Source organism: Eurosta solidaginis, chromosome 4 (genome assembly GCF_040869045.1).
Source record: "Eurosta solidaginis isolate ZX-2024a chromosome 4, ASM4086904v1, whole genome shotgun sequence".
Taxonomy (NCBI): Eukaryota; Metazoa; Arthropoda; class Insecta; order Diptera; family Tephritidae; genus Eurosta; species Eurosta solidaginis.
In genome coordinates, this window is record NC_090322.1 from 225243776 (window position 1) to 225262141 (window position 18366).

The window sequence follows — 18366 nt, forward strand, 5'->3', positions numbered from 1 at the left end:
CACCGATGATTGCCAACTTTTGGGAGTATCTCATATGCATGTGTTTGTGCGTTTCTCTCCGCTGCTTGTATGGACATATGTGTAGACATAATGATTGATTTGTTTATGTGCATACAAGTCACTGCTTAGTATCGGCTTAGAGATGATAGTATCCCTTAGCGTTGATAATATTCGTCACAATATGTATTTTCTAAGAAGTCCAATACACCAGATATCACACAAGAAGATTGCGCATTGCGCATATAAACATTAGATCAGCTGTTTTTATGACGTATGAATTGACTCTTTTCCTTTAGCTCCTTTTTTCTCGCTCTTTTTTTATTCGCTCAAGAGTCAACTATGACGCAGTTGCGTCGAACGAAGCAATTTTGAACTCGTGAATACGCAATCTGGGTAGGTGATTTGTGGTTCAATATCTATCGAGGATAAAACGTTCGGATATCCAAGTGAACGGAGAAATACTCTTTTCTGAGAAAAGTTGGACAGGCAAGCCTGACGATTTCATACCTTTGTCATTTTTAATGCAACTACAGCACGACAAGTTTTTTGGAATATTAAGATGTAACGCATTACGCCCAATCTCAACCAGATCGCCTTCCACCCCTTAAGCAAACAGAACTCTAGCGATGGCCTCACCCTTGATGTCTAGAAAGGCATCCACAGCAAATTCTTTGCACTCTAGGGACTATTTTATGCAGAGCCGTTGCCATTGACCTACCCGTCTAATATGCATGCTGCGATGCCGAACAATCCTGTCCGAAATAATAATAATAGACTGATTGTTCTGAAGTCCTTAGGAGAAACGTGAGAGCTCCTACCACCTTTTGCATGAAGGTATCTTTCAACATGATTTAACACATCGGGCCGTGGTCCACCCCAGTGGGGAGAAATTATGACAGATCTTTGATGTTGGGCAAGAATAATGCCTGACTGTGTCAGATTATGGTAGGCCATGAAAAAATTAAAAGACCACACGCTTTATATAACAGGGCCATACAAAAAATTTAAAAAAGGACTCGTCGCCACTCACTGTAAAAACACTATTAACGTCTACAAAGCGAAAAATTCCTTAAGAGGATTTTCTCAATGTAATTGGAAAAAATTCCGCCACCTGGGAATTTGGCCACCCCCCTCCCCCTTTAAAATTCCATCGGGGCTGTTGAAAGGCGCCATTGCTTGCCCAAGTTCACCACCAGAGTGTGAATTTCAATTATGGCCATGTTCGGAAGATGCCGCAGACAAAAGCACCTCCAGTTTGGGAACAAAAGTTCCAGTAAGTTCTTCTTTTATATTTTAAAAACATATTGTTACGAATATTAGCAACTCTAAGGGGTACTCTCATCTCTAAGCCGATGCTAAGCAGTGACTTGATGCACATCAATAATTCAATCATTATGTCTACACATATGTACGTACACGCAGCGGAGAAGCAACGCACAAACACATGCATATATCTTATCTGAGGTGCTCACAAGTGAGGGCAATATTTTGTGCAAGTATTACTCACGCGCATATGAGAAGCTATAAACGTAGTTGTGGCTGGTGATTTTATAGCTGATAACTAACTAGTAAGTTCTGGAATAGAAAAGCCTAGAAGTATGCAACGAGGAAACCAGACAGTATAAAAGGCGACAACAGTAGAGGCGCGAGAATCAGTTTTGATTAAGCATGCTGTCTGTCGAGCAATAGAAGTGCTATTTTGAAAGTAGTCTAATAAAGACCATTTTGCATTATTCAATATTGGAGTTATTTATTCAACAGTTTAGCGATTGGAACTTTAGTAGAAGATTTGAAATAAGCGGAATTGCAAGTAAAATTCGTTAGAATATTTTATTAGGAGCACCTCCAACCCGATATCCTTATATCCAGGGCGTACTCCGGAACCTGCCTCCTTATTGCTGTAATAAAAGTTGGGCTATCACCCCTGATACAAATATAAAGCCCATAACAGACAATTCAATTGAATAAAAGCCTCTCTCGTACTAGTTTCCAACCTCCCCAATCATTAATCCAGAAATTTCCCGTAGTCAAAGGATGTTGGCTGCCCTAGGATCTCCACAACATCAGTCGCTTACCTCTCACAACCACTCTAGTCCCTGAGATGAGGCGTTATTGAAACAAGCTCTGAAATAGGGCGTTGTTCAAAAGAGTTCTGAGGTAGGACATTTGCGAAATAGGGTAGTATTCCACCCAGCAGTCGATGTGGTGTACCTGGCAAATAATCCCTGCGTTCCAATGAACAATGGCCTAGATATCGAAATAAATTTAATATGCAAATTCTACAACAAATTGATCCGGATCTGGATCAGTGTTCATTGGAACGGCGAGGAATATTACCCTCTTTTCGCCTCCTTGCTGATTTTCCGTCGAGCAGTTTTACATGCCAACCTAATATAAACGCACGCAAGTCATTTTCTGTCAAAAATTTCTCATGCACATACAACTTGTATGAGAGCAACCCAAATTGAATTTGCTGCGTGAACACCAAGGCGAATTCAGTACAGGTGGTGTTATCCCATCAGCTGATTGCTTCTTCTTGATAATTTTCCATACAAAAGCCTTGTACAACAAAATGTCAGTTAATCGAAGTCTATGAAAATTTTCTTTTGACTTGACATTCATCTGCACGGCGAATTGATTGAACTCGCTTTGCTACCACCCGGTATAAATTCGTCTTGGTGAAAACCTAACTTGATTTCCAATGTTTGTTCTGCGTGACATTTAGATTTGACGTTTGCACACATGCTTTACATTAGCTGTATTTCGTTGCTAACTAGTACAATTAAAACACTAGCTAGCTTACCGAATTGCATGGAAAGCAACAATAAAAAGTAATCGAGTTGAGTTGGCTAAGCGCTTTCGACCTGATTGATAGTGTTGTATAGTGTTGCATAATCAAAAATAGGACACTATTGTGAACGAGCGAATGAAATGAACATACGAATGTGCAGATAAACAAAAATAACAAAATAACAGCGTGGCGGCAGGGTGACATACATGGTTCAATTATGTACAGGTTGGCTCATCTCATCAGCTGATTTTATTTATGTCATTGCATGGTCGAAGGGATTGTCAAAAGGAGATGGCAAACTCAAAATGAAACAATCACATTGGCAACATTTTACTTACACATACAAAAACTGCTAAGTTTTACGTTTACATTCCATACCATTCGCACCAACACCAATACACAGATTTTGACAATTTGAACAGACATATTTTGTTGCTTTACAGATGAGCCAACCTGTATATAGTTGAACCATGGGTGACATACATACAAACAAACACATGCATTTCATGTATTTTGTTTTTGTAATTCTCTGGTTGAGTGTCAAAAACATACTGCGCTAGAAGTAGAAATGTTATAGCAGCGAAAAAAAGTAACAATTAGCTGATAAACCTCCACCATCTGTATGGTTTTAGCCGGAGTCATTGGTGCCGTATGTCATATCGCTGTATCCGTATCCCTAACGTAATCAGCTGTTTATCGTTACGACGGTAAACCAAAACCCAATTAGTTGGCTACGATACGGTTACGACCTTAGCGGCACCAATAATCGATTGCATTGATTCTCATAAGGTTGGTCGAATCAGCTGTTATAAGGTTACCGATACGGTTACCGATAAAGCACCAATGTCTCCAGCTTTTGGCATAATGAAACTGTTTAGCTAGTTGAAGCGTTTCAAGCTCACTTGAAAAAAAAACACCTATTGTCGCAACGCATGCTTATTTGGGTTCGGGCAAAAAACGCCGGTTGTTTGCATGCGCTAAAAAAACGCAGTGTGGTTTTATCAGGTTAGCATTTTAATCGGTGATAATTCATTATGAGCCCTGTCTTGAGCTACGCTGAACTGGAATATCCTTAATTTCGCTCGTTAAGGGGCTCATTTTTCAGTAAGGCGTACGTGTTTAGTAGCGATTAAAGTCTATTTATCATTTCAGTAACAACAACTAACTTCCACTGTCCACACCCGCAACAGTGGCCTAATCATCCGTCAAGTTATTTTGAGCTACGACAACTACAACACCCCTAACTAAACCTTCAGGAATTGTTTTAAGGTTGAAAAGAATTCCAACATTTCTATATATGGGAAGCTTTCCGAGATCGAAAGGGTCACCCCAAGCCTGTAAGGGAGTGAAGTTGTAGATCGAAAGATTGACATGGTAGCTTGTGAATTGACAGGAAACTTTGTGATGGCAATGCCGCCCACATTTTGCTTTCCCTGACATTTCATTCGGCTGTCAACTTTAATATTTTCCTTGGGCGTTTTTTCGGCGGACACGTACATCAGATTTTTAAAGTAAAAATTATCGGTATAAAATTGTAATATTTTGAATAGAAATACATAAAACGCGTAGTTAAAAGTGTATTAAACTAAATAACAATTATAATTTTAACTTGGTTAAACATTTAACAACAAAAAACTTGATCTACAAAATACGTAAGCCGGCTTTTGAGCATTTAGTTGGTTATTTTTTGTGTATGAGTTCGTTGCTGCATTGAAGATTGTGGAAACCAGTGGCTGTTCCAAGTTTTTGCAAAATAATGACGGTAGACACAGCTACAATAGCTGGTGTAAGGTCGAGAGTGATTTCATCATGGGAGAAACAGGAGCATTTAATTAAATTAGCCGTTTTGATAATAGCGGCTGTGCTATGTAAGTAAATATCGTTATAGATTTGTTCATGTTTATACTGAACACATAGTTGCTTGTCGTTCTGAGAGAAAATCCTATTTGACTAATACAGAATGCTGAACCATTATAAACCTTTGCAATGTGCAAGCCAATACCAGGCCAGAGAATTTCTGGCTCAATCGAAATTGCACTCAATTGGCTACCGTGTGACAGCAACTGTCAACTTGCATTTACACTCTAATCATATTTACCACTCAATATTGTTTATCCAGAGACGGAAATTAATTTAGTTACACGTTCTCTAACTTAGCGCGATTTTATTTTGTACCTTTGCTAAACCATTTTCTCTCATTACCATCTGCTCTTTGCAGCGTTTGCCACGCGCTTATTTTCGGTTCTCCGTTTTGAAAGTGTCATTCATGAATTTGATCCGTATTTCAACTATCGCACCACGCGGTTTTTGGCCGAACAAGGTTTCTACAAATTCCACAATTGGTTTGACGATCGAGCATGGTATCCACTGGGACGTATCATTGGTGGCACCATATATCCTGGGCTAATGGTGACTGCGGCAAGTCTTTACAGGATCATGTGGTTGCTGAACATCACAGTTGATATACGAAATGTTTGCGTATTTTTGGCGCCATTTTTTTCTTCACTAACTACGCTGGTCACATATGCGCTAACAAAGGAAATACATGTAAGTACTACCTGAAGTTGTATCAAAAGAGAGGTTATGCCTGCAAACATGTGCTCCACATGGTATGTGCTGATGCTGATGCTTTTCCCCAACAACATTGTGGTAATATATAAGAAAATTGTATATCATAATCATATATCTCCATTCTAGAGTAATGGTGCTGGCTTGGTTGCAGCTGCTCTTATATCAATAGTACCTGGCTATATATCGCGTTCCGTAGCTGGATCGTATGACAACGAGGGTATTGCCATTTTCTGCATGCTGCTTACCTACTACCTATGGATTAAGGCAGTGAAAAGTGGTGCTATATTTTGGTCGGCAATGTCTGCTTTGGCATATTTTTACATGGTTTCATCATGGGGTGGTTATGTGTTCCTAATCAATTTGATACCACTCCACGTGTTGGCTTTAATGATTACTGGGCGCTTCTCTCATCGTATTTATGTGGCTTACAGTACCCTTTATTGTGTTGGCACTATTCTGTCTATGCAAATTTCCTTCGTAGGATTTCAACCAATACAAAGCTCCGAGCACATGTTGGTAAGTTGTATGAGAGTCATGATAATCTTATAAAGTAGCTCGGTGCACATGATGACTACTGTGATTTCTTGATAGGAAGAGTATGAAACACATATGAGTACTAAACACTAAACTGACAAAGAAAATATATATTGTAAAACTTGCTTGCAAGCTAAATTTACTAATTAGCTAATTTATCATTACCTTCCAGGCACTTGGCACGTTTGGTCTTTGTCAGATACACGCTTTTGTGGATTACATACAGGCACGGTTATCAAAAGAAAATTTTGAAATACTTTTTAAAGCCTTAATTTCGGCAATACTCAGTGCTGTGCTTGTTATAGGTACTTTGCTTACAATCACTGGCAAAGTGTCACCTTGGACTGGCCGCTTTTATTCGTTGCTTGATCCTTCATATGCCAAGAATCACATTCCCATTATTGCATCTGTATCGGAACATCAGCCCACATCATGGTCGTCATTTTATTTCGACTTGCAGGTATGATATTCTTTACTCCTGACTTTGGGCTTGTTCGAGTTTCAATAACTGTCGCAGTACTCAAAGAAACCTCATTTATTTCTAAAACATATCTGTCTGGTTTGCCCAAACGATGTGTCTCTCTAAAGGAGACTTATGGATCATTTTCAATTTGGGAAAAAACCGTACTGCGGTAATGATTGAAACTTTAACGAGTTCTACGTGCAGGCAATTTTATGATGATAAAAATTTGGATGAGTGCGCCTTAATGTCCGTAAACATGTAGCGAATGTTAAAATTCGATTGCTACTGTTTATCACAAATTGATTACCGTACTTTTTGATCGCTGATATTCCTTGATTGGAAGAAATAAGAAGTTTAGTCATAATTTTACTTACTCTGCCCTTTTCTATTTTCAGATTCTGGTGTTTTTATTCCCAGCCGGTTTGTACTTCTGCTTCTCAAAATTGACCGATTCGAATATCTTTATTATACTCTATGGTGTGACTAGCATTTATTTCGCGGTAAGTGTTTTGCGATGTTTAATATTTTCGAGTTTGTACTCAAATGTTATTTTTACTTTTACAGGGGGTTATGGTGCGCTTGATGCTTGTACTAGCACCAGTCATGTGTATTTTATCTGGCATCGCTATATCTCATCTGCTATCGAAATATATTAGATGTATAGACGCCGGTTCGTCGAAGCCCGTAGAGAGTAAAAGGCAATACAAGAAACTAGAACAGCTGAGCAGTGGGGTAAAAAGCGAAGTTGCTATTGGTTTCGTTAGCATAATTACACTAATGCTTGTCGTTTATACATTCCACTGTACATGGGTCACATCAGAGGCATATTCCTCGCCCAGCATTGTACTCAGTGCGCGTTCACACGATGGTGGACGCATCATTTTCGATGATTTTCGAGAGGCGTACTATTGGCTTCAAATGAATACACCCGAGGTGAGTTTTAAGTAAAAGGATGGATTTTCAATGTAAAGTTATCGTGATGAATATTTGTAATTCTTGATAGGAAGAGTATGAAACACAAATGAGTACTAAAACTTAGCTGATTGCAATTTTCTATCAGAGACTATTAGTTAAAATTCTATTGAAAATAAATAATTATTTGTACACCGTATTTTAATTTAGGATGCACGCATCATGTCTTGGTGGGATTATGGTTATCAAATAACTGCAATGGCTAATCGCACTATATTGGTGGATAACAATACCTGGAATAATACACACATATCACGTGTGGGTCAAGCGATGGCCTCATCTGAGGAGAAAGCATACGAGATAATGCGCGAATTGGATGTTGATTATGTGCTTGTAATATTCGGTGGTTTAACTGGTTATTCATCGGACGATATCAACAAATTCTTATGGATGGTGCGCATTGGTGGCAGTACTGATCGTGGTGCTCATATTAAAGAGCGTGATTATTATGCTGCTAATGGCGAGTTCCGTGTCGATAAGGAGGGTTCGCCAACGTTACTCAATTGCCTAATGTATAAAATGTGCTATTACCGTTTTGGTCAAGTGTATACAGAAGGTGGCAAACCGCCTGGTTATGATCGTGTACGCTCTGCTGAAATTGGTAATAAAGATTTTGAGCTTGATGTTTTGGAAGAAGCCTACACAACAGAGCATTGGTTGGTGCGCATTTATAAAGTTAAGGATTTACGTAATCGGGGTGTGTAAGAAAACAGTGCCTACTTTTGCCAATATGTATTTGGCACTGAACAATGAATGAACCAGTGCAGTGATTTAGAAGTTTTGCTAAAATGTCAAATAAAACCGATCTTGTGGATTGCAAGAAAGCTGTTTTTATTGTACAATTCATTTTGGAATTGATGTTACTAAAAGCGGTGCTTAAAATGTTGATTATATATTTATTTTGTTCATTTAGGTATCAAAAAATAAGCTGAAACAAACTAAACTATTTTTTTTTTAGAAACCCTTAATATATTTGTACACATACCATGACTTAATAAATAATATTAACTCTTCCACATTTACAGTAACAAAAATTAGATACAAAAGTTTTCTATTTAATTAAAAATTCGTAAAATTCTGCATATGTAACTATAAGTTTCTAAATAAGCTTTTCATACGAATAAAAAACTGAATGTATCTTTGCAATATCAACCGCATGTAGTACCAAATTTCGCAATTTTTATATATTAATCAATGTATGAATGTCAAGAATCTAAAAGTAATTACATTTTGGCCATTTCCAACTCCTTTATTTTGTTTCAAGGTTTAATTGCTTTGGTTGGCTTACAAGCATTTAAATGAAGTTTCTATTGTAAGGCCTACGAACAAACGAACGTGTAGGAAAACTCCAATTCTGTTGAATTTAATAATAAATAAAATGAAATTTTCTATGATACGAAATACAAATCGCTTTGGTTATTATTTGGCAGAGATTTCCCATTCTGTTTTATTTGGCGGGAGTAGGGTTTGTGATACACAAATAAGTCCACTTTGTTCGTGGATCAAGATATTAATAGATAATCAGTAAGATATCAGATAGAAGAATCTAATTATCTGCATTTGAAACCGTAAGGTTGCTGATAAAGCTTGGACAGGAGTGATTTGAGCTATTCAACAAAGGTCCTAAATCAAAACCCCCACCATAGAACAGCACTCATTGCGCTAGACCTATCAAAAGCTTGGCACGTTACTGCAAGACTTGGAAGGGTCTACCCTTCCCCCATGTCTTAAAAGGTGGACCGAAAATTATTGGGGTGGTCGGCAGGCATCGGTACAATTTAGAAACGAAACATCAAAACCAAGAAGAATTAAACAAGGGGTGCCGCAGGGTGGTGTCCTATCCCCACTTTTGTTTAACTTCTACATATTAAAGCTACCTTAGCCACCAGAAGGAGTTACTATCGTTTCCTACGCCGATGACTGTACAATAATTGCCACAGGCACAGGCCCACAGATCGATGGGCTTTGCAACAGAATAAACGGCTACCTCCCTGATCTCTCCAGTTTTTTCGCCTCGCGAAACCTGGCATTATCACTTTTATTATGGTCCACCCCTGTTGAAACTGCAAGTGTCCTTTGACTCCCGTTAGAGGACATTGATGACAATTTGTAATTGGTCGCACCTATTGGTTGGGCAAAGCACTGCTACAACAACAACAAAAACATCAACTTCGGGTCCCTCACACCGTGTGCACTGGTGCACTATGACATCAGCCTAATGTACATCATGCCGTGGCCGATGCCACTTCCCTAGAACTAAGCAGTATTCAAAACTAAGTACACCGAAACCAGAGATGCATTAGTTCACATCATTGAGCCGTATACCATCAAGCAAGGCTCAATCTATTAAATCCAAACATAGACCATAGAATAGAGAAAAGGAGTAGAAACTTCTTGAAACTCTTTTAAAATTATGTAGGTAAATCAAAGCTCAAGCAGGGCAACATTAAGCCTGGATTAATATATGAATCTTTTTTGTTTATAACGGACTTGAGACCGATCTTTTGGGAAAACCTAAATTTTTGGTGAGATGGTGAGATGAGAAGGGAGATCGTGTAGTTGAACTAAATGTAAAATGAGACTAACGAAATAAAGAGTAATATAATAATATAGTTAGAGAAAAGAAGCAAGAGATTAGGTGGCAAAAAGAAAGAGTGGAAGACCATGAGAAAGATGACATAATAGAGAGGAGAGGAAAACCGAAAAGTAGAGCGGTAGGTAAACCAAAGTTCGGTCAGTACAAGGTCGGTAGATACTGCTTCTATAATTACAGATTTTTTATTAATTATTTACTAGTTATACAATATTTGTTAAATATTATAAAAATTAAGGGGATTAATATTATATGTAGTGGAAATTATACCCAAAATTGCCTCTTTAGTGCCCATCTTCACTTACTTTGAGTGCCGACTTTACTGATAAATGAGAGTACATCCAATTTGGTTGCTATGGCCTTGATGACCTCTTTACCAGCTGCAATATAAAGCAACAAATAATTCAAATTTTAAAAACCCAATTTTCCAAAACAATCTCACCTTCTGTATCTACAATCAAAACGCAGGCGTCGGCTTCTAGAATGCGCGCCAATTTGCCCAAAATAGCATTGGAAGGCAGACGAATGGCACGTCTGTTGACTGCATCAATTATTGGATTGTCATGTGGACGATTTAAGCTAACCATCTGATTTATAAGCCTATCCTGGATCACAGCGCCCAAAAGAGTACTGAGAATTAAAAAAATAATATCATACGCTGGCTCTCCAGAAAATTGCTTTCCCTAATCTTACGCACCCATCATCTGCATCGACTAAAGCTAAATGCTCGGCATTGCGCTCCTGTAGCGCTTCGATCGCTTTTGCAAAGCTAACATCCGACTTAAGCACCAAAGGTGCTTTGAATCTCAATGCACTTAACGGTGTATTCCACCACCAGTGATTGTGCTCATTGACGACAGGTTTGAAATCGCGAGCCTCCATCCAATTATCCGATACACACTTTGTTAAGTAATTACGAATACTATCGGGTAGAATGACCACGCAACGCTGGTCGTCCTTCAACTCCTTAGCTGCTTCTAATGCGGCGTACATTGCAGCACCACTCGAACCACCACATAGTAAACCCTCCTCCTTGTTCAGACGTCTTGACATATTGAAAATGTCCTTATCATACATTTTAACCCATTTGTCCACGATGTTATAATCATTTACGGTGGACGTAAAAACATAACCAATACCTTCAACTTCAATAAAATCTACATCTGACTCGTTCAACTCTACGGGACGCGCCACAGTCGAACCATATGGATCGGCAGCAATTATTTTGCAGTTCGGCACTTTCTCTTTGATTTTACGACCAACACCCGAAAGCGTGCCACAAGTTCCTGCACACATTACCACCATATCCACTTTTCCATCTGTCTGCCACAAAATTTCCTCGCCTGTACCATCATAATGTGCGAGTGGATTGGCAGGATCGCGAAATTGATCCATGACAATAGCGTTCGGTAGTTCCCTTTCCAGACGTTGCGCCCAACCAATCAAACCTTCTGGACTGTCGTAAGGTATGTCATCACGCGTACGTAAAATCTCAGCGCCCAAGGTGCGTAAGCTGGAAATTTTCTCATTCGACATTTTGTCCGGCAAAAGGCTTATGCATCTGTAACCTCTGACAGCTGCTGCCATTGCGATGGCGATACCAGTGTTGCCTGAAGTCGGTACAATAACCGTGTAGCCAGGTTTCAGCTTACCCTTCTGCTCCGCCTCTTGTATCATGCGATAACCGATGCGATCCTTGACGGAGCCACCAGGATTGAGGTACTCGCATTTAGCATCTAAGAAAAGTGGAAGAGATCCGTTTAAGGACCAATCCTTTTGAAGCGAGTAGAGAAGCAAAAAAATACTTACACATTTCACATTTAATGCCCTCTGATTGAGGTATGACATTAAGTCTTACAAGTGGCGTACATCCAATCGCTTCTAATATATTTGGTGTCAATTTTTGGCGTTGCGGCCTGAAAATATTAATCATTACATAATTCTTGAATTAAATGAATTAAGAACCGCTGAATTTGCTTACATCGGTCGATAAGTATGCGGGAATTTTTCTTTCGTACCCAAGTGCCAGGTGCAATTGGATGGCAACGCAGGGTCCACAAAGTAATGGGCACGCTCATGCTTATCGGCAGCCATTTTGAATTAACTGTAAGGGAATAATTCAGATTCATGTTAAAAATTTGGCACTCATATTTATTCTGACGAAATAGGGGGTAAGCTTCTCCCATTCACAATACCTCAGCCAACTTGAATTAGTAATTGCTTGTTTGTATGTAAACTTAAGCCCTAGTAAGCCCCAAGCCTGGAAATAGTATAGTATAGTATGTTTCGCAGTCTGTATTGATAGGCATGGTTCTTCTGAACGGAGTAGTGTTGAAAACCCCCAATATCAGTGCTCATCTTTTATTCTATTCTCGTATTACATTTTTTTCTGATTGTTGGGGGAACTATGTAGTAAATAGACACCTCGGAGTCGATGTGTTTTCAGTTGCGGCGTTTCCTTTCATGGTCTAATTCGAGTTTCTTAGATGCAAATTTTACTCAATACATTGGCGTAATGAATTTACTTTCGATTGATAAATGCCAAGTATATTCACAGAGGCAATCACAATGGAGGTAATATAATGGAGGGCGCAAAAATATCGCTTCCGATTCACTCTGCTGTTTTTGAGCCAACCGAATTAAACGAGATATTTGGGGAGTTGTGGCGGCCCGCTTTTATGGTACTTTAGCTCCACTTCGAACATTTTTTAAAGACTATAGGAAATTGAGACTTGCTCGCATGCTATCCGTATTGCAGAATTACTTGATTTTACTTTTGTCTGACCACTGTCGCGTTAGTTTTGTCGAAGTCTAGCTAACAGGAACAAAGCCCATAACTTAGTTAACTGAGAACGGCGCACGACTTCCTTTAAGTCAAACATTCTTGCTCACTCCACTCTCTCTTACCATTAGGAACTTGTGGTCGTAAGAACTTCACCTGCTAAAGTTTTCTATTTAAAAGCTAAAATTATAATATAAAATTATAAAATAACTATATATAAAGCCAAGCAGCTAAAGCTTGAAGCTAACCACCTGCTACATGTGTGTACGTTTGCATTCATATTTGTATTAGGGGGCGTATACGATGTTGTTACTTAGGTCAATAATCAAAAACTCAATGAATCCCACGAATCAATGCTGTGCTCAAGAAGAGAACATTTTTCGTATTGCATAATCTAAACCGAGTACTCACATGGGTATCGAGAATAAGGGCCCCATATCGAGGATTTTAAGACGTCTGTCACCTTTTTTCCCTAAAACACTCTGACCTTTACTTTTCTGTTTCCATAGCAGAAGAATATAAAAAACACTGGGGACCAGAGCGTCGTCATTCATTCGCGTTACAGGAGATACGCGAGATCTTCGTTCGATGAAATTAATTCCTTGTCTACTTAGTCCAATGTAGCAATGCTAACGATTTTTCGCACAAAGTCGAAATGACAGCAAGTACTTCGCCACGCACTTGTTCGCCACTAGAAATACATTTATTGCCTCCAGAAAGTCCTTACCAGTCGGAGCGGAGCTTTTGATTTTGCACATTTCCTAACTGTTAAATAGCGAGATGATGAATTTGATACCCTGGCCCCTGACGATGGAATCTCTGTTTCACCAACTAATTTATATGATGTCCTGAGAACCCTTATTAAGCCCCCCAGTAGTAAATGAGAAGAGTGGGTGTATAAAAATATTTATTATTGAATTAGGCATACGATAAATTGCTTTTTATCTTATATAAGTACATAGGTAAATATGCTACTTAACAAATATTTATGTGTTTTTGCACGTTTAGAATACAAATTCAGTACATTTAGTACCTTATTGCCAGAAACATGTGTGTAGAAAAACCAAAATTTCGAGACACGCTTAGAAGTTCACTATTTCTCAAAAATCAAGGCAGTTTCCTGTCTTAAATTGTAAATTAGTATAATTTGCATTCACGCAAGACACTTGAAGTTTTCGAGTGAAAAGTGCTCCTGCCCGTAATGCCGACGGCGAGCACCGAAAATCAAATTTCCTATATCAGTGAACAGTACACTTAAAACTCAAATAAAACCATCGAAACTTGAAAACAGCAGCAAGGGCCTATGCAGTGTTCGATTGGACCAATATTAGTAGTACACTTTCTAATGAGCTGACATCACTTATCAGATTTTCTCAGTAATACTTTTTCTTCGTCTACTAATAAATGTTGTTGTTGTAGCGATAAGGACATTCCCCGAAGGCCGCATGCATATCCGGTACGTTCCGGTAACAAGCACCATAAAGGTACTAGCCCGACCATCTCGGGAACGTTTTGGTATGGCCACATGAAACCTTTTAGGCCATACTTCCCTCCCACCCTCTAGATCCATTTGTACTTCGGGGTCGCCAGAGCCTCGGCTGTTAATGAAACAGTATTCGCCACGAGTAGGTGACGTTGACAATTTCGAGAAGCTATATATTGCGCTGGCAACCCCTTGAGAGGGTTGCGCTGCACAACCCCTTGAAGCCATTTGGTATTTTAGTCGCCTCTTACGACAGGCATACATACCGCGGGTATATTCTAAGCCCTCTAAGCCGCTGGGGTCATAATAACTAATAAATGTTGTTTAGTATGGTAAGTAAGGCGGCAAAGTAGTTGCCGTCTTCAATGATGTATGTGAGCTGACTTGGCTGTTGACAGATAATAAATTCGAAACTGTGAATGACTCCATCTGTCTGGAAACCTTAATGAAAACAAAATATACACAGCCTAGAAATCCAAGGGAGAATCACACTTGTCACTCAAAATGTATTGTAAACTGAGTAGATACCTGGACAATTCCTATCTCCACGAACAAAAATCCCGCTTTATTCCCGTTATGTAAACGGCTTATGGCTAGGTAATATAATACGAATGCCTGAAGTGGCTTCAGCTCAGTAGGTACTCCTATCGACTCCCGTATTTCAAAATAGAGTAAGAAGAGTACTCCAGATAGCTGGAAGAAACAGGCGAAGTGTTTAGCAAGCAAGGTTGTAGCGGAAAAAGTCTCTCATAACTTAATTGCACTGGTTTCCGGAGCGCAATTTTTCACCTTCCGGCAAGAGAACATCAGCATCGATAATACTCATCAAAATGTCTATAACGTTATAAGAAGAAGAAGAAGCAGACTAAAGTTCCACTTTGTCCGTTTGTATAAATTTTTACTGCCCATATGTGCTTAGGCGGCATTTTCAACTTTTTATACTCAGCTGAGCAGAGCTCACAGAGTATATACATTTTATTCGTATAACGGTACCTCGTAACAGCATAAACTAATCGAGATAGATATAGACTTCTATATATCAAAATGATCTGGGCGAAAAAAGGAATTCATTCTGTCCGTCCGTCCGCCTGTCCGTTAACACGATAACTTGAGTAAATTTTGAGGTATCTTAATGAAATTTGGTATGTAAGTCCCTGGGCACTCATCTCAGATCGCTATTTAAACTGAACGAAATCGGACTATAACCACGCCCACTTTTTCGATATCGAAAATTTTTAAAAACCGAAAAAGTGCGATAATTCATTACTAAAGACGGATAAAGCGATGAAACTTGGAAACTTATGACACAGAATAGAAAATTAGTAAAATCTTGGACAATGGTCGTGGCACTGCCCAATTTTAAAAGAAGGGAATTTAAAAGTTTTGCAAGCTGTAATTTGGCAGCTGAGTATGTAATGTAGGCGGCCACCGTGGTGTGATGGTAGCGTGCTCCGCCTATCACACCGTATGCCCTGGGTTCAACTCCCGGGCAAAGCAACATCAAAATTTTAGAAATAAGATTTTTCAATTAGAAGAAAATTTTTCTAAGCGGGGTCGCCCCTCGGCAGTGTCTGGCAAGCGCTCCGATTGTATTTCTGTCATGAAAAGCTCTCAGTGAAAACTCATCTGCCTTGCAGATGCCGTTCGGAGTCGGCATAAAACATGTAGGTCCCGTCCGGCCAATTTGTAGGGAAAAATCAAGAGGAGCACGACGCAAATTGGAAGAGAAGCTCGACCTTAGATCTCTTCGGAGGTTATCGCGCCTTACATTTATTTTTTTTTTTTTTTTATGTAATGTTCGGTTACACCCGAACTTAGCCCCCCCAGCGGGTTAGGGGGTCAGAATATACCCGCGGTAGGTATGCCTGTCGTAAGAGGCGACTAAAATACCAGATTCAAGGGGCTGTGTAGCGCAACGCTTCAGGTTGCCAGCGCAATATATAGCTTCTCCAAACCCAATTGTCAACCTCACCTATCCGCGGCGAATCCTGTTTCACCAACAGACGAGGCTCTGGCGACCCCAAGCTCCTCAAGGAACTTGGGGGTGGGGAGGGAGGGATGGCCTGAAGGTTTAACGTGGCCACATAAATCGTTCCCAAGATGGTCGGGCTAGCACTTTAATGATGCTGTGTTACCGGAGCGTACCGGATCTTTATCCGGCAAAGGACCATCACATCGATAACACTCCCCAAAGCCTTCGGGGAGCAACCTTATCGCTACAACAACAACAACCCGAACTTAGCCTTCCCTACTTGTTTTAGTTTAGTTTAGTTTCCAAATCTCGGCTGCCGTTTCAAAAAGGCCCTACCTCTGAAAATGTTTGAATAAGGCCCTGTTATAGAATTTGTTTCAAAAACGGCTTATCTTTTTTTCGTACGGAATGATAATAGAAGGAGTAAAAATGTGTCCGGAAGCGATCTGTAAATCCTGTCAAAATTCAACATACAGCACTTCTTGAAATTTTATATAAAAATGATGTACGTTGAGTCAGTAAGGTCAGCTAACCCTGTTTTGCGATAACAATTGGGAGCACCAAGCGAGGTCAAATCTTCCTCCAACTGTCTCTCCTAACTCAGTGAAGTTCTTCTCTTTCCTCTATATACAAACTGCCGGAGCGTATTAGTTCCTCCGCATAACATGACCTAGCTAGCGAAGCTTTCTGTTTTTATTCGCTGCACTATAGTCATATCTGCGAAAAGCTCATAAAGCTCATCATTATACCTCTTTCGATACCCGCCGTCGACATCATGGATAGGATTATAAATCTTCCGGAGAACCTTTCTCTCCAATACTCCAAGAGCCATCTCATCTTCTCTCGACACATTCCACGATTCCGAGCCATACATCAGGACTGGTATGATGGGTGACTTTTAGAGCACGAATTTTGTTCGTCGAGAAAGGACTTTACTTTTCAATTGCCTAAAAAGCACTTGATGGCAGGAGTTATTCTCCATTCGATTTCTAGGCCGACATTGTTTTTGCTTTTAATGCTGCTTCCCAAATAGACGAAATCCTTCACAGTCTCGAATTTATATCCGTCAACAGTGTCGTGACCACAAAGGCCACGATGACAGCAAGTACTTCGTCTTGTCCACATTTACTGCAAGACCAACTTGTTTGCTTCATTATTTTATATCAACTCTTGGCCTCCATGTTTGAACAGCCCGGCGGGTATCCCGTCATTACTTAGCACCTTGTGATTTTTTAGCAGTGATATTGCTTTCTCACTTCACCATAGCCGGATGTGGGAGCGTATTTTTCATCACCGGCGATCGGCGTATCGGGTTTGTCTTCCCCCACACTCTGTACGTCAGTTATCATGTCGCCATTATCGTTCATACAGGAATCTGCCCCGGTCTTGATACCTTTTTTGCTGGGAAACATTTCATGGTAAAAACACAATCGAAGGGTTTGCCAAGCCACCAAATCAATTTGATGCTAGTTGTTCGCCCGCTTTCTAAAAGGAAAAAAAATATACTCCGAAAATTAAATTTTTACTCCGACGTAGTCGTTTACTCAGGACTTCAAAAACGCTACGTCACCAAACTTTTTTTTCAAATTCGATTACAAATACAACAATTCCGGAATGCGGGATCTTGGCTCATTTGTTTATGGTGCAGTACAATCATTTCAATTGTCAACTCAAGTCAATAAAATTTAGGTGATAAAAACTGTTAACTTTGTAATTATTTTTTTTTAGATTTTATTTACTACAATCACTTACACCAACGCTTACGAAAACACAAATTGACTTTCTCCGATATGTGGCCTCTAAGCTAGTGATATTTTCATTAGCAACTGAAAAATGTTCTGATGAATTATATCTAGAGAGCCTTGCTTTGATTTCTTAAGAGAACGAATAAATAAGTACAATGATGCCCGTTTGTTTAGCAGCAAAATGTCAAAAGATTATACATATATATATACATATATAATGACGATGCTGATCCCGTGATCACAAACTGCTGTTGGAAAAATATACATATAGCCACTCTGCAAGCTATTATTCTAAGATCCCGTGACTGCCAGACCTTCGTCATTTTATAGGATCTGAAATTTCGTCAGCCAATACTTCCACCTGAAGTGGGAATCGTGTTATATTATGAAGCCATCATCACTTTAGCAGTGGCGAAGTCAGGGGGCAAGGGAGCATCTTGCCCCGGGCGCTACTCACAGG

General features: G+C 39.5%; 2 protein-coding genes and 2 non-coding genes across 4 annotated transcripts; 3 read left to right on the forward strand and 1 right to left on the reverse strand.

Annotated features, from left to right (window-relative positions):
* The first annotated feature begins 4235 nt into the window (after nucleotides 1-4235).
* Nucleotides 4236-8738, forward strand: Stt3A (catalytic subunit 3A of the oligosaccharyltransferase complex). The gene is made up of 7 exons (XM_067784873.1): nucleotides 4236-4659; nucleotides 5010-5338; nucleotides 5489-5878; nucleotides 6069-6356; nucleotides 6755-6859; nucleotides 6924-7292; nucleotides 7482-8738. The coding sequence occupies exons 1-7, from the start codon at nucleotides 4548-4550 to the stop codon at nucleotides 8034-8036; spliced, it is 2148 nt and encodes a 715-aa protein (XP_067640974.1). The 5' UTR covers nucleotides 4236-4547; the 3' UTR covers nucleotides 8037-8738.
* LOC137251553 (small nucleolar RNA Me28S-U3344) lies at nucleotides 5922-6001 on the forward strand. The gene has a single exon (XR_010953289.1). It is a non-coding gene; the product is annotated as a small nucleolar RNA Me28S-U3344 (small nucleolar RNA).
* Nucleotides 7329-7409, forward strand: LOC137251552 (small nucleolar RNA Me28S-U3344). The gene has a single exon (XR_010953288.1). It is a non-coding gene; the product is annotated as a small nucleolar RNA Me28S-U3344 (small nucleolar RNA).
* On the reverse strand, nucleotides 8580-18055 carry LOC137251027 (cystathionine beta-synthase-like). The gene is made up of 6 exons (XM_067784887.1): nucleotides 17914-18055; nucleotides 11906-12028; nucleotides 11734-11840; nucleotides 10622-11660; nucleotides 10367-10554; nucleotides 8580-10304 (listed from the first exon to the last, which is right to left on the reverse strand). The coding sequence occupies exons 2-6, from the start codon at nucleotides 12016-12018 to the stop codon at nucleotides 10222-10224; spliced, it is 1530 nt and encodes a 509-aa protein (XP_067640988.1). The 5' UTR covers nucleotides 12019-12028; nucleotides 17914-18055; the 3' UTR covers nucleotides 8580-10221.
* Between the last annotated feature and the right edge of the window lie 311 nt (nucleotides 18056-18366).

What these genes read in the sequence shown, in the direction of transcription:
- Stt3A (XM_067784873.1), top strand. Translation starts at nt 4,548, where the DNA reads ATGACGGTAGACACAGCTACAATAGCTGGTGTAAGGTCGAGAGTGATT. An exon ending in CGCTAACAAAGGAAATACAT is followed by an intron (nt 5,339 to 5,488) that starts GTAAGTACTACC and finishes TCTCCATTCTAG; the next exon opens with AGTAATGGTGCTGGCTTGGT. An exon ending in TTCAAATGAATACACCCGAG is followed by an intron (nt 7,293 to 7,481) that starts GTGAGTTTTAAG and finishes ATTTTAATTTAG; the next exon opens with GATGCACGCATCATGTCTTG.
- LOC137251027 (XM_067784887.1), bottom strand. Translation starts at nt 12,018, where the DNA reads ATGGCTGCCGATAAGCATGAGCGTGCCCATTACTTTGTGGACCCTGCG. An exon ending in CCGCATACTTATCGACCGAT is followed by an intron (nt 11,841 to 11,905) that starts GTAAGCAAATTC and finishes TAATATTTTCAG; the next exon opens with GCCGCAACGCCAAAAATTGA. An exon ending in TTTGATTGTAGATACAGAAG is followed by an intron (nt 10,305 to 10,366) that starts GTGAGATTGTTT and finishes TTTATATTGCAG; the next exon opens with CTGGTAAAGAGGTCATCAAG.